This window comes from Mercenaria mercenaria, chromosome 1 (assembly GCF_021730395.1).
Source record: "Mercenaria mercenaria strain notata chromosome 1, MADL_Memer_1, whole genome shotgun sequence".
Classification (NCBI taxonomy): domain Eukaryota; kingdom Metazoa; phylum Mollusca; class Bivalvia; order Venerida; family Veneridae; genus Mercenaria; species Mercenaria mercenaria.
In genome coordinates this window covers 45,630,130-45,647,500 of record NC_069361.1, presented here as the reverse complement: position 1 = coordinate 45,647,500, position 17,371 = coordinate 45,630,130, and the positions used below count along the sequence as shown (strand labels likewise).

Sequence of the window (17,371 nt, the reverse complement as noted above, 5' to 3'; positions counted from 1 at the left end):
ACAAAGCATCCCGTTTTCTAATAAAGTTCAAAATGTTATAAATTTCTTAGTAGAAATTTTAAGAAAATCATTTGTGTCATAATTCTAAGGTTTACTTCGTAAATAAAAGCGAAAGATACGAAGATGGAATGTGCCATACTTATGACAATTTGGCATTAACTACTTACATAAAAGTAGAAAAAACAAGTACTTACAACATTAATGTGGATACATAAAGTGTAATGGTTATTACAAAACGGGTTAGAAAACTTATTGCTATGTGAAATTGACAAGGCAACCCGTTTTGTAATAAAGTTGCAAAATGTAAATTAATAAATTCCTGAAATAAGTGTAACGCATTTATGTCATAGTTCTAAAGTTCACTATGTGAATATAAGTGAAGGATGTGAAGATGTAATGTGTCATACTTACGAGAATTTGGCAATTACTATTTACATAAAAGTTAAAACGTCAAGTACTTACAATATTAATGCGGATACTCAAATTGCAAAAATTATTACCAAACGGGTTAGAAAGCTTATTACAATGTGAAATGGACATCGCAACCCGTTTTGTAATAAAGTTGGAAAATGTAATAAATTTCTGAGTTAGTTGAAACGCATTTGTATCATAGTTCTAAAGTTCACTATGTAAATAAAAGTGAAGGATTTGAAGATGTAATGTGTTATACTTATGAGAATTTGGCATTAACTTTTTACATAAGCATGATAAAAGTAAAAAAATACAAGTACTTACAATATCATTTTGGATTCTCAAATTGTAATAATTATTACAAAACGGGTTAGAAAGCTTATTACATTGTGAAATGGACATCGCAACCCGTTTTATAATAAAGTTGTTTTATTCACATAGTGAACCTTAGAACTATGATACAAATGCGTTTCAACTAACTCAGAAATTTATTACATTTTGCAACTTTATTATAAAACGAGATGTGATGTCAAATTCACATTGTAATAAGCTTTCTAACACGTTTTGTAATAATTATTACAATTTAAGTATCCTCATTGATTTTGCAAGTGCTTGTCTTTGTACTTTTATGTAAATACTTATTGCCAAAACTCTCGTAAGTATAACACATTACATTTTCACACCCTTCACTTTTACTCACATAGTGAACCTCAGAGCATATTACATTTTCACATCCTTCACTTTTATTTACATAGTGAACTTTAGAACTATGAAACCAATGCGTTTCAATTAACAAGGAAATTTATTCCATTTTGCAACTTTATTACAAAACGGGTTGCGATGTCCATTGCATATTGTAATAAACTTTCTAACCCGTTTTGTAATAATTATTACAATTTAAGTATCATCTCTGATTTTGTAAATACTTGCTTTTTTCTACTTTTATGTAAATAGTTGATGCCAAATTGTCGTATATAAGACATATTACATCTTCACATCCTTCACTTTTATTCACACAGTGAACTTAAGGACTGTGACATAAATGCGTTTCAACTAACTCAAAAACTTATTACATTTTGCAACTTTATTAGAAAACGGGTTGCGATGTCCATTTCACATTGTAATCAGCTTTCTAACCCGTTTTGTAATAATTATTACAATTTGAGTATCCTCATTGATTTTGTAAGTACTTGCTTTTTTTCTCTTTTTTTGTAAAAGGTTAATGCCAAATTGTCATAAGTATAACACATTACATCTTCAAATCCTTCAGTTTTATTTACACAGGCAACCTTAGAACTCTGATACAAATGCGTTTCATCTAACTGAGAAATTTATTACATTTTGCAACTTTATTACAAAACGGGCTGCGATGTCCATTTCATATTGTAATAAGCTTTCTAACACGTTCTGTAATAATTATTACAATCTGAGTATCCTCATTGATTTTGTAAGTACTTGTTTTTTTTCACTTTTATGTAAATACTTTATGCCAAATTGTCGTAAGTTTGACACATTACATCTTCACATCCGTCACTTTTATACACATAGTGAACCTTAGAACTATGACTAGACTGGTCTCAGTCCTTACATTTGCCAGTCATAGTCTCTTCTCATATTTTATGTTAAATTACTTCCCTTCATAGTTATAACATGGTTACCTTTTCTTGCTGCCGAATGTAAGCCAGATATTCAAAAGGGAGCAGTCTATAAACAGGGAGCTATCTATAAATGAAAGATATCTGACAAGGAAATACATTAGTATATAAAAAAACTTATTATCAGACTAGTAGCTAGTCTAAACTATGACATATATGCGTTACAGCTATCTTAAAACTTTATTACATTTTGCAACTTTATTACAAAACGGGTTGCGATGTCCATTTTACATCTTAATAAGCTTTCTATCCCGTTTTGTAATAATTATTACAATTTTAGTATCCACAATAATGTTGTAAATACCTGTTTTTTCTACTTTTATGTAAATAGGTAATGCCAAATTGTCATAAGTATTACACATTACATCTTCATATCCTTCACTTTTTATTCACATATTGAACTTTAGAACTATGACACAAATGCGTTTCAAGCAAGTCAAAAATGTATTACATTTTGCACCTTATATTACAAAACGGGTTGCAATGTCCATTTCACATATAAGCTTTCTAACCCGTTTTGTAATAATTATTACAATTTGAGTATCCAGATTGATTTTGTAAGTACTTTTTCCTTTTTTTTCTTTTATGTAAATAGTTAATGCCAAATTGCCTGAAGTATGACACATTACATTTTTAAAGCCTTCACTTTTATTCACATAGTGAACCTTAGAACTATAACAGTTATGCGTTTCAGGTAACTCAGAAATTTATTACATTTAGCAACTTTATTACAAAACGGGTTGCGATGTCCATTTCACATTGTAATAAGCTTTCTAACCCGTTTTGTAATAATTATGACATTTTGAGTATCCGCTTTGATTTGTAAGTACTTGTTTTTTTACCTTTATGGAAATAGTTAATGCCAAATTGTCATAAATATAACACATTACATCTTCACATCCTTCACTTTTATTCACATAGTGAATCTTAGAACTATGACACATTCAAATGCTTTTCAACTATCTCAGAAATTTATTACATTTTGCAACTTTATTAGAAAACGGGATGCTTTGTTTACTTTCACTTTGTAATAAGCACTCTTAACACTTACACTTTATGTATCCACATTAATGTTGTAAGTACTTGTTTTTTCTACTTTTATGTAAGTAGTTAATGTCAAATTGTCATAAGTATGACACATTCCATCTTCGTATCTTTCGCTTTTATTTACGAAGTAAACCTTAGAATTATGACAAAAATGATTTTCTTAAAATTTCTACTAAGAAATTTATAACATTTTGCAACTTTATTAGAAAACGGGATGCTTTGTTTTTTTCACTTTGTAATTAGTACTCTTAACCACTTTGTAGAAACTTCCTTGATGTTATGCTCACCAATAACCTTCTTAGTTACAATGAATGAGTAAAATTACATGCTAAGAGTACGCCACCTGACATCCTCACCTCATTCAAATTTATTCACATAGTGAACCCTAGAACTATGGCACAAATACGTTTACACACACTCTGAGAATTTTATTACATTTTGCAATTTTATTACAAAACGGGTTGTGATGTCCATTTCAAATTGTAATAAGCACCCCAATCCGTTTTGTTATAATTATAACAATTTGCAACTTTATTACAAAACGAGTTGTAACAAACCATCAAGTTTTCCTGGATTCTGTACCAGTACAAACCTGTTCTCTGCAACAAACTGCCAACTTCCTACGTGAATAAGAGGTGGAGGACTAATGATTTCAGACACACTGTCGTTTATCAAATATAGTCACGGAGAACATAGCCCGAGGATCGAACTCCCGACCCGGCGATCGGTGACCAACTCTCTACCTACTGAGCTAAGCAGGCGGAACGAGAAAATTAATTGTAATTGTATTTAATCGAATTTATACAGTTAAACTGTGAAGCATACTGATTCAAATGATCACGTATATTTCAAAATCGTATTTTTTTCGAAATGTTTTAAATTATGGAGACTATAAGAGTGGCATATATTACGAAAGAAAATTCTGTAAGAAGGATCAAAACTAATATTTTTTGCAAGCGTGTATATTTCAAGTTTATTTTTCCACATCAGGGCATATAATGTGCATGTGATGAAAACACTGATATACATTTTGAACCAGTATAAAGACAATGCTAAGTGTACAAAACAACAATGCAGCATACTGTATATCTAAAAATAGAACTACATATCATTAGATGTTACTGTTTCTAGAAGTGACACATGAGCATCCAACTATGAGATCAGTGTATTTTATGAAATGAATGAAATTATTTAATCTGAGACAAAATGATCTTACAAAATAATGCTAGTTTAAATAAGTTTTGCCTTAATTTTGCACTAGTTTGAATGAACTAGGATGGTTAAAATAATATTTTGGAATGAGCTATTTTCTACTGACACTAAAAATGTTGGCCACATTCAAATAGATAGTGAATTTCATCCCTTATATTTCAGTTTTGTCACAAAGTGAAATTTTCTTTCACATCGTTCGATGTTATTGTTATAATGTAGGTAAAGAATGGTTCGTAGTTCTAAAGTTGCAAAGAGTTTTTGCTAAATTATATGACAAAATATCCAAATACTACTATTATTATTATTTATATTATTATTATTATTATTATTATTATTTGTAGTAGTAGTAGTAGTAGTAATAGTAGTAGTATACCAGTTTATATAGCGCCAATTTTATGATAAACACGTACAAAGGAGCTCGCATCCTCAACCAGTACAGACTTAGAGCGATTTGACCACAGGGACAGAGTAACATAAAGCCCCCAGAACAGATAGAGAGAAATCCTTTTTAGATACAGACTTGTCCGGCTAACTTATTCTAGCTACAGATCCATTATAAAAATTATCATGAAACGAAATTTTAAACTCTTAAAATAATGAGTTATTCTCAACCATGTTACAGGGACGAAATTCCGTGGTTTTGGCCAAACGTCTATTTCGTGAGGATAATTCCTGTATAAAATTATGACCTAGTTTTACAGCTGTAAAACGTCTGTAAAAGACCTGTTTTTTTTAAGTTACAGCTATAAAAGACCCGTAAGTGGAAAATGAGACCAGAAATACAGCTGAAATCAACATGTGTAAAACATGCAGGTGTAATGAAGTATTTCGACCCCCATAGAATAATGACTCCCCCGGTCATAATTCTATAGAAAAAGTGACCCCCGGTCATAGTATTATGACCTCCAGATCATATTACTATGACTCCCCCACGTGAAGTAAACAGAACCTCACGAAGAATATTGACTCCCATAAAAAAACGACCCCCGGTCATTTGGTCAAATTTAGTGATAACTCATGTATCTAAGGCCTAATTGCTGCATTTTATGCTCCCACTCGGGGGAGGGGGGCATATAGATTTGCCCTTGTCCGTCCGTCCGTCCGTCCGTCCTTCCGTTTGACCATTAGCCCCAGATACCATCACTTGACGCAGTAATCAGAGCATTCCGCAACGGGAAAAGGGATTCTATTTCTAGACGCTGTATCTTGGTGTATACATTTTTTTCAGGAAAATAACAATTCACAATACGTTCACAAAACACACCAGTGTCAATAATCCCTGCAAACTTCGGTATGAAGTAATTCTTCAGAAGAAAACTGCACAAGAAACTGCTAGCATAGAACTTAGTATTAATAGAGGTTGCAATACTTAGCAGTGGCAGTAAAAGTACGGTAGCGGCAACAATAGAAAGTAGTAGTAGTAGTAGTAGTAGTAGTAGTGGTGGTAGTGGCAGTGGTAGTGGCAGTTGCAGTAGCAGCAGCAGCAGCAGAGGAATAAGTGACAGCAACAACAGCAGCAGGAGAAGAAGAGGTAGATGTACAAGACGTATTAGTGGAATCAGGTATAGTAGTATCAGTAGTAGCAGTTGTATAGTAGTAGTAGAAGTAGTAGTAGTAGTAGTAGTAGTAGTAGTAGTAGAAGAAGAAGTACATGTAGTAATAGCAATAGAAGTAGCGGCACCAGTAGTAGTAGTACAATCAAAATTTTAACTATTGGCAATGGAGGGTATTAGAGTTGTAGATCTAGTAAAATTGTCCGTTAGGTTTGGTGGGGATCACTTTTTAATAGATATTATCGTCGGAAGTCTTTTTAGGAGCCGGTGTTTTATACGGAAAGAGTAACTTTTTTAAATAGAATAATGTCCGGGAATCGATATTGTATGAGAGTTCGAATGTAGTAATTTCGGCAGTGAGTATTTTACATGGAAGGAGTCACTTTTTCTATAGAATAATAACCGGGGTCGTTATTCTATGAGATTCGAAGGGAGTCATCTTTAGGGAGTCAGTATTTTACTTGGAGGGGTCAGTTTTTCTATAGAATAATGACCGGGGGGTCGTTATTCTATAGAGTTTTCAAAGGGAGTCAGTTTTTTATAAGGGGAGTCAATATTTTACAGGAAAGGAGTCACATTTTCTATAGAATAATGACCGTGGGGGGGGGGGGGTCGTTATTCTATGGGGATCGAAATACTTCATTACACCGGTCTCAAAAATAATAGTTGTTGCTAAAATGATCATGTCTCAAAATTACAGCTATAACTTTTTTTGGATGGCAACATGAGTATTATCAGCCATCTTTAATGCATTTTGGCGGGATATAACTGAAATTCACAGAGACACCACATCATCTAAAATATTGAAATTTTAACCGTTTATTTTGAGTAAGTGCAAATAATTAATTATCTAATATTGTTTGAAAAGGTTATGTTTAAGTACATAAATTAATTATTTACACTATATTAGAAGCTGATAAGTTACTTTATCGTTCATATCGTTCTTTACTTATTAGATCATTATTTTATTTTGCCATTTTTTGTAGTAATTGCCACAGGTGGCAGTTACGTACCTAGGACAATATTGTGGCAAAATGTTCCACAGTGTGCACCCCATAGGCAAAAGCTTTTTTAGCCAAAGCCTTTGACAATAGGAATAGCATATCTCTTGCTATCTGATACTGTTTCACATGGACTGTCAAGAGTTGGATCCACCATTTACCATAAACCTAGAAGAGTAATTATGGACAACACTAACAGGGGTAAAGTTATCACTCAATATGATAGAGCAAGGTTTGAATTAATTTTGAAATCATGACAACACATCTGCTATAGGTAACCAGTTAATATTTGAAAAATCCTCTTTACCTATATGAGACCTAGGATGTAAACTAAATACAAATCTGATGAGCTTATTTTAAGTGACCTGTAACTTATGTTTTTAAACTCTGAGTTAAACTGTTGAACCAAACAGATGAAGCATAGTCAAAATGACGCTGTATAAGGCTTAAAGGTTTTTGTGTGTGTCGGATGGGAAATTCACTTTTACGATACAAAAAAATGTCATTTTATCATGATTCTGATAAGATAGCTGCATCAACAAAATTAGGGGGAAAATAAAGTATTTAAAACAGCTAGACTTCGTTTTGTCCTTATGTGTTGGCTTTGTGTGTGTGTGTGTGTGTGTGTGTGTGGTGCACGCGTCTGCGTGCTGGGGGTTTCGTTTTGAGGAGGCTACGTTTTTGGTGCGCGGCATTCCCTGTTTGATATTTTTCTTTGTTTTTTTTTGTGTTATTGATTTTTTAACAACAAATAAAATTGTGGTACAAAACAATTACATACAGTAAACAAAGTAGAGCATTTTACAAAGTTAAAGTCATTTTGATAATTAAATTAGGTGTCACTCCATTAAGAGTTTAACTAAAGAAAGGATTAAAAATTAAAACAGGTGTGAAAGTACTCTAATTTTTTACCGAAGGTGTGAAAACTAATCAATGTTTGTGTTATATCTAGTTTTTTTTTACTTCTATCACATTCGATCAAAACCTTACATATATCTAAAATATTACATGTAATGCCTAGCTGAACGTATGCGTATATTTGATATTTTAATATTAATTGCCAAAGTAAGTGGGTACATTTTGACTTTTTGGGGTACATTTTCACCTAGCCAAGTAGGTACATTTCTAATGGCTTGTCACAGGGGTAAAAAAAATCAAAATGACTTTTTGGCATTTTTTCTAAGAAAAAATTATAATTGTAATATATTTAAGTGTAGATGGCTCAAAGACTTTAATGCCACCTGTGGTAATTGCTACCATTTCTAGGGAATATCAATTCATCCAGAAACTTTCGGCCCTTAACATAATGCCCTCTTTTTCAACACCTGTAATATTTCTACAGCTGTAACTTTTAGGCATATTTAAAGCTATAACTTTTCATTTCTACAGCTGTACCTCATTTGCATAATTCGACCTGTTTTAGATCTGTAAATTGAAATCTACAGCTATAAAATCAAGGTTGTTATACAAAATCTACAGGTATAAATTTGAAAAAAATCATGACTGTAATTTTGAACATAAATACAGGTCTTTTGCAGCTGTAAAATTTCTTTTAAAATAAATTTGCGGATCTTTAACATAAAATGAATGGGGTTTTATTGGTTCAATTGGATTTGATTTTCATTGATTGACGAAATCCATGAAAATAACTCCTCACAAATATGTATGATGTTACAGTAATTTTTGTGCAATTCCCAAATTGTGCTATATTTATATCAACTGAACAAAATAATAGACTACAATCGGTAAATTTTGGATTTATTTCAGTCCCGTCAGGCGCTTTTATTCTACTCAACCATTTTAATAACATTTAAAAATATAGGAAAATAAATTGAATCCATTAAAGATATATTTATCATATAAAAAACAAAAATCAATTGGCAGGCTGTGTACGGTGTCATAATAAAATGTTTTGTCTTTCTTTCTTTCAGAACATGTCAGCATATACACTCAGTTCCGGATGAAGCTGACAACCTATACAAACAATCAGCTTCTGATCAAACCAAGAAACAACTGCTTGCAGCAAAGAAGGATGTAGAGGATACAAAGGAAGCCAAACAACAAATCCTCAGTGAGTTCAAGAAACAAAAGCAGAGAGCAACTGATTCTTTAACAATCTTCAGAAAAGAACTAGAGGCTGAACTCAGAAGACTTCAAATGGAATCACTGAAAGAAGTTGATGCACAATATAATATTATGGAAAGCGATCTACAGAGCGAGATCAAGGAAGCAGAGAAACATATTGATGATCTAGAACAATCTGCTGCCAAGCTGCAAAAGTCAAATGGAAATAAAGCCCAAGAATTCGTATGTGTCAAAACTGCTCAGAAAAATATTGTTACAGCTAAAAGTGTCATACGTAGAATACAAACGCAAGTGAAAATAGATTTTTCTGCTAGCATGGAAATCAAAAACTATCTAAAACAATCGAGGGCATTAGGACAGGTAACTGGAGAAGTGATTTACAAACCAGGAAGCACAGCAGACAAAGTGAAAAAGGAAAGTGTTATTGACATTAAACATCAAGAGGACAAATGTTCTATAAATGAATCCTGTTTTTCTGAGGATGGTTCCCTGCTACTTTCTGGCCTTTGTAACTCCAACTTGAAATGTCTAAATGTTTCTACAGATGCCATCATAGATCATCAAGACCTTTATTTCAATTTTTTAGATCACATTAATGATATGAACACAGCGTCTTTCCTGGTCTAGTCCCATCTATGTCTCTGCATATATATTATTTTTATTTTAGGAGAGAAAAAGATGGCTCAAAAAGAAAAGATGAATCAATGTCAGAACGTGATTTCAGTAAGTCAGTCAAGTATATGTTATATTATGCCAGATTTATATAGAATTCTTTAAAAAAAAAAAAAAACATGTTCAACTGTGCTTTACATACAAAGGCATTACTCAGTGCGCCATATACGCCTGTAATTTAATTGCATCAAGTAAGTGATCAACTTTTTTCTTAGAGCAGTTTGATATTTGTGAAAAGTTCATAAATTTTAATCTAATTCATTGAAAAACCACTTGCTTGAGCACTAATGCCTCGAGCAATGCTCTCAAGCCGTTTTTTGTGGTCCCCAGCCGATTTCCTTATTTCTTGTTTAACATAGCAGTTACATTGGGTTTACATGTTGTAACTTTGATCATACGCATGGTACTGAATATTACTGTATAAGTAGAATGCTTTTTGGTCAAAATGTTTGTGAATGCGAATTTCTATCATTTCGCAGGCAGAATCATTCCTGAATCGCATCGCAAAAAAAAAAAATAAAAAAAAAAATAATAATAATCAGCGAATGTTACCTATGAACAAGGCAAGATCAAATAACTAGATATATTTGATAATTGCAGGTGGTCTAATGGATATAAATGAACGTTTACGAGAGTTTGGCATAGATGACCGAGTTGAAGTGTTTGATAGAAAACGTCCACAGTCTGCAAAGACACAGGTATGGGAAGTTAACAGTGTTAAAATCCTAACATACTTCAGATTTTAAAATTTGAGGAATAATAAAACATTTTACGAATTTATTTATAAGACTGGTACATGTACCGAGGAGTCATGACCCATGTTATGTTTGTTTAACAAATGATCATGTTTTAGGTAGTTCTGCACGTTTGGATCGAAAAGTTTTCTACAATGTAGAATTTGATTAAACTCTGATTTTCAAAACTTCAGAATATATCTAGAAAATTTATCAAAATGAAAAAGATAGGGTCGTGTGCTTGATTTTTTGCTAGACTGATTTGAAAAAAATGGATCTTACCTAATTTTTCATAATAGAAGTCTATGGGAAAATCATAACTTTCATAACATTTTAGCGAATAGAAATTTTTCTACAATGTAGAATTCAATGAAACTTCCCACAGTTGTAAATATGGCCCATAATGTGGTGAAATAAAATGTAAAGGTCCGTGTGCTTAATTCTGAGATATTTGACCATGATTTAAGGGAACGCACTTTTCACGCTAATTTTAAGACATATTTTTGAATTTTCAACTTGTCAGATGTTTTAATATCATATTTTAACTTTAGAAAGACAGTAACGGTGCCATTGTAATAAATTTATGTTACTGGTTGCTATTAATTCATAAAATGATTTTCATTGATATCAAAAATTTTCATTATAATTTCCTGACTTTGTTATATGATAACCAGTAATGTGCGAGTGCAGATCACAGAATTGAATAACTCTATTAACAACAATTCTACCTTTTTTGATAGAAGAGCAAATTCTGCTAACTCTTTGAGGTAAGGCTGACTGGTTCCTGGCTTATATGGTTGTGAAGAACATGTAGGTCACAAGCAGTTAAGCAAGCCTGTAATTGGTCAGTTATTCTATAGGTGGGAATAACAGCATTCATATCACTGAGCTAGTCAGCATTCTTCTGCCTTAAATTCTGGTGACAGCAAGTTAGAAGTGGTTTGATTTGTTGTTTCTTGCACTGTCATGTGTGTCGTGCTACATGTATCTGCAAGTTGGATTCAGGCACTTGTTAGCCTTTAACCTGTTAAACATTCGAAGGAGTGTTCACTGAAAATTTACTGACTGACTTACGAACAGTGTAGATCAGGACCGAACAGCACAGACATGTAGGATGATATTAGTCCGCACTGTTCGCAAATGTAGAATCACTTGCCACAAGCAGGCTAAAGGCTAAAAGGATTTAAGATTACATTTTTGTTCTTTCCAGCCTCAGTACAGACTAACTCCATATTTTACACGACCTGCATCAGGTAAAAGCATCTTCTATAACAGTATATTTTTACTACTGACCTACACTGCTTTATTAAGTAGATTATTTCAGAATACTCATATAAAGTTCTTTTCTAAAACAAACATTATCTTGAAGAAAGAGTGTTTTTAGTATGAAATTCTGTATTTTAGAAACAAAATCTATTATAAAAATGTTTGGACGTTATTTATTACAGTTAATTGCTATAAGGTATAGAGTCATCTATATACCCGATTAATGAAAAGGTTTACAAATCAAAAAAAAATATTTCCATAATTATGTTTAATACAACAAAGCCTTCCTCATCCTTAGTAAATTTTCAGTACATTCTGTATGATATGCAAACATAGCTTTTGTGTTGTATCTATACTAAGAAGACCAGAGCATCCTGACTCGAGGAATATAAAGAAATTTGACGCTGTGGCGAGATATCAGCAGTTCCGACAGGTTCAGAGAGTTCCACGAGAAAAAAATAATAAAAACTTCAGCTGGAATGTTCAAGAACAAAAGCTGGCTCAAGATGTAGTTTATAAAAAGGTTAAAGACACTGTTTCAGGTAACAATACTGTAAATAGCTTTCCCTATATATTCCATATAAAACTGACATTTTTTAAAGAGCTAACAAACATAGCTAGACACATTTCAGACAACAAATCCTTACCTCATTTTAAAGAGTTAAATTATTATAAAAAAGGATATAAAATGAAGAGAACAGTAGGGGTCATGTATCTTCTAAAAGAGATTTCTCTTGTCACATTTGCATACAGTAAAATCACATCAAATATCACATTGCTGAGACCTGGAAGTACTACTCATACTAAAATCGAGTTTCACTTCACCAAATACAACCTCCTCTCCCATTTTTCCTACCAAAGCATCCACAATGATATTTAAACAGAAACTGGCTTTAATTTAGACCTCTGTTGCCATGCCAAGTGAAAAATTAGTGTTCAAAAACCTGTACGCCATTACGCGACTAGATCAGATGGCTCCAACGGTGGTTCCTTTACTATAGTTAGGCCTTCAGAGATGTTATTAAACATTTTCAGAGTTAAGCATCACTTGGGGGTGGGGGTGGGTGGGGGGTCGTGAGCATTTAGAGCGGCTCTTGTCCGTCTCTCTGTCCGGATTTGTTGAGAATGCATATCTCAAAGTGTATCAAACCTTACAGGATTGTTATCTATACAGTAGTAGGGGAGACACATTGATAAAGTACTGTCGGTCAGACCGTCCGTTTGTATGTCACACGTTTGGAGATATGGCCCTTGATTTATCAAATTTTATGATGTTTTGGCCTGTTCTCTTTTATTATTAGATGGATTTCCACAAATCCTTACAGTAGTTATCAGTGCCAAGCTTAGTTATACATGTCATCAGCATGTTTGGGTTTCTTGATTTTCAGCAGAGTTATGACCCTTGATTTGACATAATTTATAGTGTTTACACTTTATGCAGAATACAATAAGGCTGATATTTACAAAACCTCACAAAATATTAATGTGGAGCGTAGTTGTGCATATTATCAACATAGTCTAATCGAATGACTTTCAGCGGAGGCATGGCCCTTGATTTGTCAAATTGTTTGGTATGTGTTACTTCTCCCATATTCAACCAAACATCACAGAGGCTCATTGCCAAGCCTAATTTTGTATTTTGTTAAGTGATTTTCCCAGGAGTTATGGCCCTTAATTTGTGGCAGTCTGTAATTTCTGCGTAGCAGGTGTTGGAAGCCATGCGGTTTTCGTGATAAACAATCCCTAGTTATTAACTGAGTGTGCAATTAAAATCCAAGTTTTGTATGCAAGTACAAAATGTAGAATACTTTTCATGAATTGTTGTACCAATGTCTACTCAAAATTGATAAGGGGGCATCCGTGGCCGAATGGTTAAGGTCTCTGACTTGAAATTACTTGTCCCTCAATTATGTGGATATAAGCCTCTCTTGTGGCGTTGAATTCTTCATGTGATGAAGCCGTCCGGCCGGCTTACGGAAGGTCAGTGGTTCCACCCAGGTACCCGATCATGATGAAATAATGCACTGTGGGGCACCTGTGATCTTCCTCTGCCATTAAAGATGGAAAGTCGCCATAAGACCTTAAATTGTGTTGGTGCGATGTTAAACACAACAAAACAAACACAATTGATAAAAAACATCATTTCTATTTTTCAGAGTACCAGAAGTGTATTTGTACCAAACAAATACAATATCTCGACAGCCAAGAAGAGTCAAGATTGACGAAGGCAGGCTAAGGGGCAGTTACCTCGTCACGGCTTCTATGAAGAATACTGAAACCGTACACATCACATTCCATTATCACGTTATAGTGATCTATGTTTATATGAGACAACATACACTAACAGAACTGTGATAGTCTACAAACAATACTTGCATGGATAGTAAATCGAAGCAGAGAACCCCATCTAGTTTTGTGCTTTTTTATGCACATAATGTGTAGCTATGCTTGAAAGTGTTGAAACGTCTTTAAAAAGAAAGGAATGGTTGTTTTAATTTACTAGTGTAAATATACTAGGTCTTCTTCAGTCATTACAGGCACTGAAAGAATTTTCAATTTTGGCTGAAAAACGAGAATACGAGAATAATTGGCAGTCATTTTTTTTTGGTAAATTAAAACAAATTGGGAGATAAATTTATTTTAAACTATTTATTTGAACTGTCTTTTTTGAAGTGGTCCGCTTTAACAAATTATTCCAGCTTAATGAATGAGACGAAAGATAGCTTTCATATAAAATCAGATTATGCTTAGGTATTCTTTCCCCTCAAGTATAACGCCAGACATTTGATCGAATCTTACTTGCTAAAATCTGAAGTTGGTAAAGTCTTCTTTGTTTTAGTTTTAGGAAGTATGTAAATCTATACAGTTAAGTTGTGTACAAATATTTTATAAACAGATAAGACATTTTACTACCTTTGGAGACCTATATCATGTATTTTGAAGTTGTGCACTGTGATTCAAAAGACCTTTCAAAATACGTTTAGGTACAGGTTTTTTTCTACTGAATAAACAGATACAAACTTCTGCACGTTTGATAAACCGGAAGTGATGGCGTAACGTAATTTATCCGGAGAACGTAGAATAAAGCCTGAATTCGACGTACGGAAATTTCATTTTATGAATTAATGGCAACCTGTGAGTGAATTTGACAATGTAACAATCTTTCTAAGATTAAAATATGATATTCAAACATTTGGCGCGTTAAATAATTCAAAATTATATCTCAAAATTAGCGTAAAATGTGCGGTTCACTTTAATCATGGTCAAATATCTCAAAAGTAAGCACATGGACCTTTCCATTTTATTTCAACACATTAAAGGCCATATGTTTATTTACACTTATGAAAAGTTGCATTAAAATCTACATTGTAGAAAAATTTCTATTTGCCTAAATGTTAGAGAGTTATGATTTTCCTCTAGACTCCCATTATGAAAAATTCTATGATGTCAAAATATTTCAAATGAGTCTAGCAAAAAAATCAAGCACTCGATCCTATCTTTTTATTTGCTGAATTTTCTAAATACATTTTTAATTTTTAAAAGTCAGAGTTTAAAGTGGTATTATGCGCATCTTAGTGCACATGGTGTGTGAATGTTTTATAAAAGCAATTTTCGGTTGCTGTGCGTTTAAATGTGTTTAATAAGCGATAATGCCGCATAAGTATTTGAAGTTAATGCTTTAGAAAGAAAGAAATCGGATTAATAAAGTTACAGTATTTTCTTCAATCTTCTACGCAGGGATCTGCTTTCTGAAGTCGAAGGGAAGCAACTCCTGAGTGCAGTTTGACTTTTCTTAAAAAGACTGCCCCAGTCAAAATAAGAAAAGTCATATTTGGAAACTTATTATTTCGTACTGGTAACAGGAAGAGTTTGGTATATTGGGTCCAAAGCAATACCTTTTACACACACATCTATTTCAGCTGGATTTTTACTTGAAAAATGCGCATAATTCCACTTATGATAATAATAAGAAAAATTCTACATTATAGAAAATATTTCGATCCGAACATGCAGAACTACCTTTACTGGTACTGATGATAAACCCGGACAGATGATAAAGTCGAACACCTTGGAAATATTCGATTGCAATCGGTTATTTATAAAATTGAACACACCATGTAATAGTTTCCACTTACAAAACCAACTGGTGTAAACAAAAACAAAATTGGTAAATATTCTGTATAAATAAATAACTTACATAAATTTGTATAAAAATATTTATCCAAAATTACTGGGGAAGAGGGTGTTTTTTGTGCATGCTCACTGCCGAAACATGAAGGCCTGACATTTGTTAAATTTTCATTACTTGATCAGGAATGACTGTTGCAGCTTTTTGGGGAAAGTTTCAATATAATAATACAAATAAAATTTTGTAAATGACAAAGGGTTCGAATTTATCATCAGTCAACGTTCATAAAGTCCCCTCTTTACATACCCCTTTCAGGCCCTCACTTCGTGTGAGTTTGCTTACTAAATATAAGTTTGAATTATGTAAAGTTTTCAGCAAAGGTTAAGCTTTATTTTGATACCGACCATTGATTTCAATTTGCAGAAATAAAAAAGTTACAGGTAAAAAACCTCATTTTCTGTTCGAGTTTATCATCAGTACCAGTACTGATAACGACCATTTTCGTCGTTGCTCCAACGAATGTTAGAAAAATTGTCACAAAATTGTTAAAAGATTATGGATAAAGAAAGTAGATGATGAACAATATAGAATCTGCTTAGTCTAGATGTTTTCAAGTTGAGGCTAGTGCAGAGATTTCATGATGTAAAATATAAGGCAAGAAAAATGCTGAAAGCTAAATATAGTTTTTTGTTCAAATATATTTATTTGTAGATAAGGTTATTTATGCTTTTTGTATGTACTGCAAAAGATGTTTTTCTCTGTCAAAGAAGTTTTTACTTAGCCTTACTGTCTGCTCCATATATTTGTATTGTCATGAAGAACATCCATTTCTATTCATTCAAATTTCATTAAGTTTTCTTCAGTGGTATATTGTTGGCATTAAAATTATTTAGGATAAATACAGTATCTCAATGTAACACAGTGAGAATCTCGGTTGTAAATGTAGATTGGGTAATATTTGTATCACTTTACTTCATGATTTGATAGGCAACAGACCTTGTGTAGTAATCTGTTGTAATACACTTCAGTCAAGAGGTATGGGATTCAGATCACTGTACGAACATTCAACATTTCTGTGATATTCTTGCGTGGGTTTCAACTAACTAAGAGATCAGTATTGGTTCTTCCAAGGGAAGACGGGTTCATGTGATCGGTCTTACACATTGGGCACTCTAAAGAACCAGACTGTCTATTCACAAAGAACTAGGTCAAGTTTGGCGGACATGACAGTATCTTGAAGATTTCTGTCGCCTGTTCTAGGGGCTTTCTTTTGCTCCATCTTTCTGGTCAGAACACTGTGTGTCTGTACTGGTAGAGGATGAGATCGGCATCCAGAGATGCTGCTATTGTATATTAATAGCAGGTACTGTATATAAATCCGGTAATATATTTATGCAATATCTTAAGAATCTAATATTCAAATGTGCTTTGAATTTACATGTAGCTTCGTTTGCAAACCTAAGTGAAAATTTAGCATTGCAAGTATTACCTTTACAGTAATTTTTGTGAAAATTTGTTTTGCCAGTATTTATGACGGATAACCAGGAAATGTCATCAAACACAATGTTGTGACCTGATACAGTAACCATGAGTCATCTGGCGCAAA

At 33.0% G+C, this 17,371-nt stretch overlaps 1 protein-coding gene across 1 annotated transcript in view; it reads left to right on the top strand.

The window, feature by feature from the left end:
• LOC123523003 (tripartite motif-containing protein 66-like) overlaps positions 1–10,195 on the top strand; it is an 11,076-nt gene extending 881 nt beyond the window's left edge. The window contains exon 2 of the mRNA XM_053544328.1: positions 8,811–10,195. Coding sequence (XP_053400303.1) covers positions 8,811–9,591 — 781 coding nt within the window. The 3' untranslated portion in view covers positions 9,592–10,195. The remainder of the gene's footprint in view (positions 1–8,810) is intronic.
• The last annotated feature ends 7,176 nt before the right edge of the window (positions 10,196–17,371 follow it).